Genomic DNA, 6215 nt, shown 5'->3' with positions numbered 1-6215 from the left:
GGAAGTATTCCTATCTGATCCATCTGTCCATCCACTGGGGATAGTATAGCATCAATCAGCAGTGTCAGGGTATTGCATCGCTGTTCAGCCGTCAACGAAAGCGAAGATAAAAATCAACATGCCCAGTGTGGCCCTCTGCTTTGGGCCACGTGAGGACAGACCAGGCCTAGGCCTCAGGCAGGTGGGAGCTTTTGTTGAAAAATATCAATTTGCTGAAACCAAAACTGATCAAGAAACAGTGTCGGGTTCAAGGAATCTCCCCACTCCAACGAACGTCAAGGAAAAAAAAATTGTGAAAAGATTTTCAGTTCAAAATGACTTTTCATTTCAAAATTTAAGCTCATTAGACTTTAAAAAAAAAAAAAAGCTTAAAGAAAAAGGCCAAATTCGGAGCATTTTAACTGACCCAAAAGTGAAAAAAGAGTTGGGTTTTGGTTCATAAACATTCAAAATTTTGACTTTTCATCCTGATTTAAAAACAGGAAAAAAATTAAAATTCGAAAGTAATCACGGGCAAGGAAACCCATCTCCCCACCCAGCTCTAGTGTGCAGATGCAAGAATCCCTTCACCCACCAATTAAATGTGGCCATTTCTGGGGTGACTAGAGCAGCTGTTTAGCAGTGCACCGCAACAGGAAGACAGTTTGTCTTCACCTCCTGTCCTACAGAATCCAGCTGAAACCACAGGGGGGAATCGTAGGTAGGTGGAACATAATTGGACAGTCTGAAGTTGTCCAGATTGCTGGCCAGACCCCTGCTCTTGCAAGCTCCTTTTTTGGCTTCTGGTTTCACAAAGGAGAGCCCTGAGCTCCCCAGGAACCGCAAGCAAGCAGAACCCTTCAGTCTCACCCTCTGGAGAGAATGACTACTTCACTGTAAAGACATGAGCATTTTGTAAGCAAGCTCAGAAAACACAACAGCATCACAGCAGCAGAGGAATACTGAATGTTTATTTCACAGAGGGGTGGAGGGTTGATTTTGGTCTAGATATATTTTCATTGAAAACTCAGACTTTAAAAAAAATAAAGCAAATCTTTAGGGCAACAGTGGTCATAATCACTGTATAACCTGGGCTCATAGCAAAAATGTGTGTTGTGAATCAACTTTGGGGGTAGAAGGTGGGAGAGATAGCTCAGTGGTTTGAGCATTGGCCTGCTAAACCCAGGGTTCTGAGTTCAATCCTTGAGGGAGCCATTTAGGGATCTGGGGCAAAAATTGGGGATTGGTCCTGCTTTGAGCAGGGGGTTGCACTAGATGACCTCCTGAGGTCCCTTCCAACCCCATGATTGTATGAACTTTGTTTAGTCAACAGTGCCTTGTTGAGTTTCTTTTAACCCACCCAAACTTTAAAAAAAAAAAAAAGTGTCTGACCTTTCCACAAAGTCATCTCCAAGGATAAAACCCAAACACGCAGGTAACCATCAACAGATGCTGAGATGTAACAAAGTCTTTCAGTTGATATGACAATTAGCCAGGAATGTTTCAATACTGCACCACAATAGAAGGAAGAGCAACTTTATATAAGATTTTTCAGTTGTGCAGAAAGCCATCTTGTTTCACACAGACTTGATAGAGTACCATGAAAGAGGGTAGTGTATTGGGGGTGACACCCTGTGCCAGGTTCTGATGCCAGCTACACTGGTAAAAATCCAGTCAATTCAAATTATTTTAATAGCTGGACTTTGGATTTACAGTGGTGTAACCCTGATAAGAATCTAAAAGGGTAATAATTGAGCCACACCTTTATATAATATAAATATATTTAATTCCTTACCTGTGTTACATCTTTGATTATTAAAAACAAAAGATTCAAGGAGAATTTTTTCCTCCCACCACCTAGATACTGTTGACATTTTGCACTTCATTCAATTAGTTCGGTCAGTTTCACTTTCTGTTTCTAGTCAGTTTCACTTTCCAGTTCTTATGCACCAGACACAACACCTCTGGGTTTGGCTTTCTAACACTGCTGGGGAATGTTTACATTTTTAATCATTTTGCAAATAATTTCATGACAGTATTTCTATTCCGACTATGGTTTGGCAAACCCATTAACACACTCTACATCTGGCATCCAATACAACTTTACAGCAAACCCTAAACGGAGTTTGCTCTCTGTTTAGCAAAATAAATGCCATGGCTTCAGTTTCTTCAGGCAGAACTCTGCAAATAAATCCCATTTCACCTCAATTTTGATTGAAGAAGCGCAGACTTGACTCAAATCCCTCATCAAGAGCCAAATTTCAGACTCAATTGATTTTCAAGGCAGCATTTGATGAACTTCAAAAGAAGTGATCCATGGTATTTCCCGTATTCCACATTTCTGTGTTAGCCAAGCTACAGTAAAGAAGCAAAACTAACGAATACCACATTAGGGATTGATCCAAAGCCTACTGAAGTCTATAGGAGTCTTTTCTCTGGCTGCAACAGACTTTAGAACAGGCAAAATAGTGAAAAAGCTAAATAGCCCAATACCTGACTCATCTCAGTGAGAGAAGGGGAAAACTATAGTCAAAAAGGGCAAGTGCCTGGGACTTTCATTTGTGGCCCAGCTGTGATGTGTGAAAAGAGTGGGAGGAGTGTGTGGGGGAGTGGGAGGAGGAGTCGACGGAGAAAATAAATATTGACATTTGGAAGAGGGGGGGAAATGCATCACTAATCCACTCAATTTCTGGGCTTTTTTATTATAATGTAGGATTTTGGTTTAAAGCCTCTTGCACTGAAAAAACGCGAACGGGAGCTCCTATTCTGCGCAAGCACCTCATATTCTGTCATTATTGCTCCTTTGGAGGAGATTAACGTGCAGTCTTTTACACAAAAACAAAGAATTCAGGAGAAGGTCTCCCTTGTTCTCCGAGACTGCTTCACTTTGTGCTTTACGATTTACAATCCAGAATTCTTCACTGCTTCTTCAAGCTTCAATTCGTCAAGCTGAGCTGCTTGACCTGTGACTGAGAAACACAGGCTTCCACGCCACTGCTGATTGTGGCTTCCCTTCCCCACCACCAGTTTAAGGGTTAACACAAACTACACCACCTGTTCTAAGTGGCGGGCACTTTAGCTGGATCTGGGTGATGAACAAGGTGTTGGGTCCTCTTTACTAGCCATCATGGAATCGAGACTCTTCATGGAGGCTGACTGATGAAATACAAACTAGGGGTCTATTTAAGGTCTTTACCAGCCCAGGAGCATCTAGAAGAAATTTCTTTGGGGAAGGACTGCAGCATAGGCCATAAAACTTGCCAAGGGTTTTGCTCTGAGCACTTTCTATCATATATTTCATACGATCCCTGCATGCTTCGGTCCTGCTATTCTGGGGGAAGGCGTGAAAGTGAGTCAGCCAACCTGATTCCTTCCGCTGATTCCGAACACGCTCTGGAAGCAGCACCTTCCCTCCTGCTAGGAAGCTCTGAACAGCCTTCTATCTGATTAGTTAAAACTTCATTAGCCAGAAAAAGAAATGATACGTCACAAGAACATCACAACATAGTTTTTAAACAAGTTCAGCTAACAATCGCTGCACCAAGGGGAAGAGTGGAGTGGAGGGGGAGGATCAGGTCCATGCCCCACCTGTCTCCCCCAGCGTCCAAGATGCCACCTCAATATTTCATCAGATTCAGCCAAAATGTTCCTGTTTCAATGCACAAGTTATTCCCACTCGTGTCTTGGAAGAAATACATACAACCCCCCAAAATACACAAAAGAGACAAAAAAAGGACTTTCTACATATTTACAAAAAGCTGCCCCAGCCTCACAGTCCAGAGTATTTCAGGAGCCAGCAACAAGAGCAATAGACGGGGTCTCTGCATGTCCGGTAGTTCCACAGAGAGTTCCCACATCCCAGACAGCGTGAATACCACCCATCGCAGACCTGAGTACTGCGGGGGGGAGGGTGTCGTGCCATGGGCCTTTAATTCCTCAGTCCATGCGTAGCTTCATGTCCCGACGATCCAAGGGGGCGATACCCTCGTTGGAGTAACCATTTTCAGAACACAACGACAGCTCATCTGCATTCTCCATGCCGTTGTTTATTTCTGGGGGAGGGGAAAGACAAATGAAGACATGATTCAAGTGCCGCCAATCACTGGAGTCCCCAGCCGCGTTTTATTCAAATGCGTTCCCTCGAGGCCGATCCACTGGAGTTAAAGGAAGTTTATGGCGCTCAGCACCTCAGGCCCCACGTTCTCTCATTTTTAGAGACAGGTAAACTGAGGCTCAGAGAAGTTAAGTGAATTGCACGTCCCCCCCCTAAAAAAAAATAATTCACACAGCGCGTCAGTGGCAGAATATATGGGCCTGATTCTGACCCAAACAGTGATTTTACACCAGGGTGATTCCACTGCCTTTATATCAGTATAAGCAAGATCAGGATCAGGCCCCTCCTCATATCGCAGCCACAGAGGTGGGTGAGGTAAAATTTTTTTTTTTTGGACTAACTTCTGTGGGTGAGAGAGACAAGCGTTCGGGCTACACAGAGCTCACCTTCAGGTCATAACACAAAGTCCGCAAAGTTACTGGAGTACCTTTCCCAAAGTATCTCTGTGCCCTTGGTGTTGGGAGTACCTTTCCCAGACCTGAAGCAGAGCTCTCTGTAGCTCAAAAGCGCATCTCTCTCACCAGCAGAAGTTGGTCCAAGAGAAGGTGTCACCTCACCCACCTCATGTCTCTTAATAGCCTGGGGCCCACAGCCTACAACCACCCGGCATACAGATCAATTGAGACAATCCTGTGGTAAGTGCACCCCCTGCTGGAAAAATGATGACATGCCAGTGCGTGTGGGGAAGAGCATGTGCTTAAGTGGTCATTACTTCCCATACCCACAGTGCCCTAGACCTGCACCCCCTTCAGAACCCTTCACCCATGGGACAGGGCCAGCTAATGCCCTGTGTGCAAGCACTCAGCTCTTCTTACCTTCTAAAGAACTACTGTCTTTAAGGCGGCGGGAGGGGGAGCGAATGAATCAGGTCAATTTCAGATGCCAGAGGCTAGAAGTTGCAAGATAGTTTAAAGAGCCTCAATGAAGCAAGGGTCCAAATTGACTCAAATTTTCAAACAGGCCAATGCTCAGGATCACAGTTAGAGATGGAAAAGATCCAGTAGATCATGAAGTCCATTAGGGTTCCAGCGCAGGGCACAGTCCCGTCTCGATGGAGAGTGCATCAGATGTTATACCGATGCGCTATGGTCTTAATGATAAGGCCTAGCATCACCTTCTTACTACGCTGATATTTAAAGAGGTGACTGCAATTATGCTGGAAACAAAACTGTCTGACCCTGCTGAGTGCCTGCAACACACGTCGTCAAAGGGACGATCAGCCCATTACACAGCTCACCATTTACTTCCCTTTTCTACTGGAGAGAAGGGAGCTTCTACATTTAAAGCCCCGTTGGCCTTCAGATCCCTCCTCAAAAGTCTCCTTTGCCATGATTCCTACAGAAAACATTTTGTCAATGGCGAGGCTGCTAGAGTGCGGAGACCACTGCCTATCATGCGGGTCAGTATCACCTCTGTTTCCTTGCTTCCCACCTGCCTGTCTCCACCCGTCTCTTGTCTAGTACTTAGATTGTCAGCTCTGTGGGGCAGGGACTGTTTTTTCATTCTGTGTTTTTACAGCGCCTAGCACAATGGGGACCTGGTCCATGACTCAGGCTTCTAGCTGTGACAGTAATACAAAAAATATCATCACCATGGAAGATTTTCAATATCCAATTGTCCAACTTGGTACATTTCTTAATGCTCCAATATAACAACTGCATAAAGCCTCGTGATTTTGTAAACACTCAAAATCCCTGGGGTTTGCCTCACCTCCTAGTCAGTTACCCCAGCTATGCCTGGACAGATCCAACACTGATTTACGAGATCAGGATCCTGCCTGTGGTTGCTGGACCTTTCCTGCCAAAGCAGTAGCTTCAGTTAATCCTCACACTGCAATATTGGGGCCCAACCCTGAAAGCCCGACTCCCACCTTAATACCAGTGGCCATGTGTGAGTGAGGACTGCAGGGCCAGATCCTGATCAGTGGCACTGTCCAGTGCTGAGAAAATCAGTAGGAGGCTCGTTGGCTTGCTGCTAACCGCAGGATCCCACCACAGATTTTCAGTTACTTAGATTTGATTTTTCTTCACCTCCTCTGCCCTCTTCCTCCATCCATCTTAGCGGCCAATACACAGGTCAGCTCTCTGCTTAGATCTGTGGTGCTATCCTCAATATCTCTAGT

At 45.0% G+C, this 6215-nt stretch overlaps 1 protein-coding gene across 4 annotated transcripts in view; it reads right to left on the bottom strand.

Annotated features, from left to right (window-relative positions):
* Positions 1-3472: 3472 nt before the first annotated feature.
* The window catches only part of GDPD5 (glycerophosphodiester phosphodiesterase domain containing 5), a 339945-nt gene continuing 337202 nt past the window's right edge, over positions 3473-6215 (bottom strand). For all 4 annotated transcript variants that reach the window (XM_084616709.1, XM_084616707.1, XM_084616708.1 and 1 more), the window contains one exon: positions 3473-4031. In XM_084616709.1, coding sequence (XP_084472835.1) covers positions 4001-4031 — 31 coding nt within the window. In that variant the 3' untranslated portion in view covers positions 3473-4000. The remainder of the gene's footprint in view (positions 4032-6215) is intronic.

The sequence above is a fragment of the Lepidochelys olivacea genome (assembly GCF_965140295.1).
Source record: "Lepidochelys olivacea isolate rLepOli2 genome assembly, chromosome: 1".
NCBI classification, from domain to species: Eukaryota; Metazoa; Chordata; order Testudines; family Cheloniidae; genus Lepidochelys; species Lepidochelys olivacea.
This window is presented reverse-complemented; position numbering and strand designations above follow the sequence as displayed.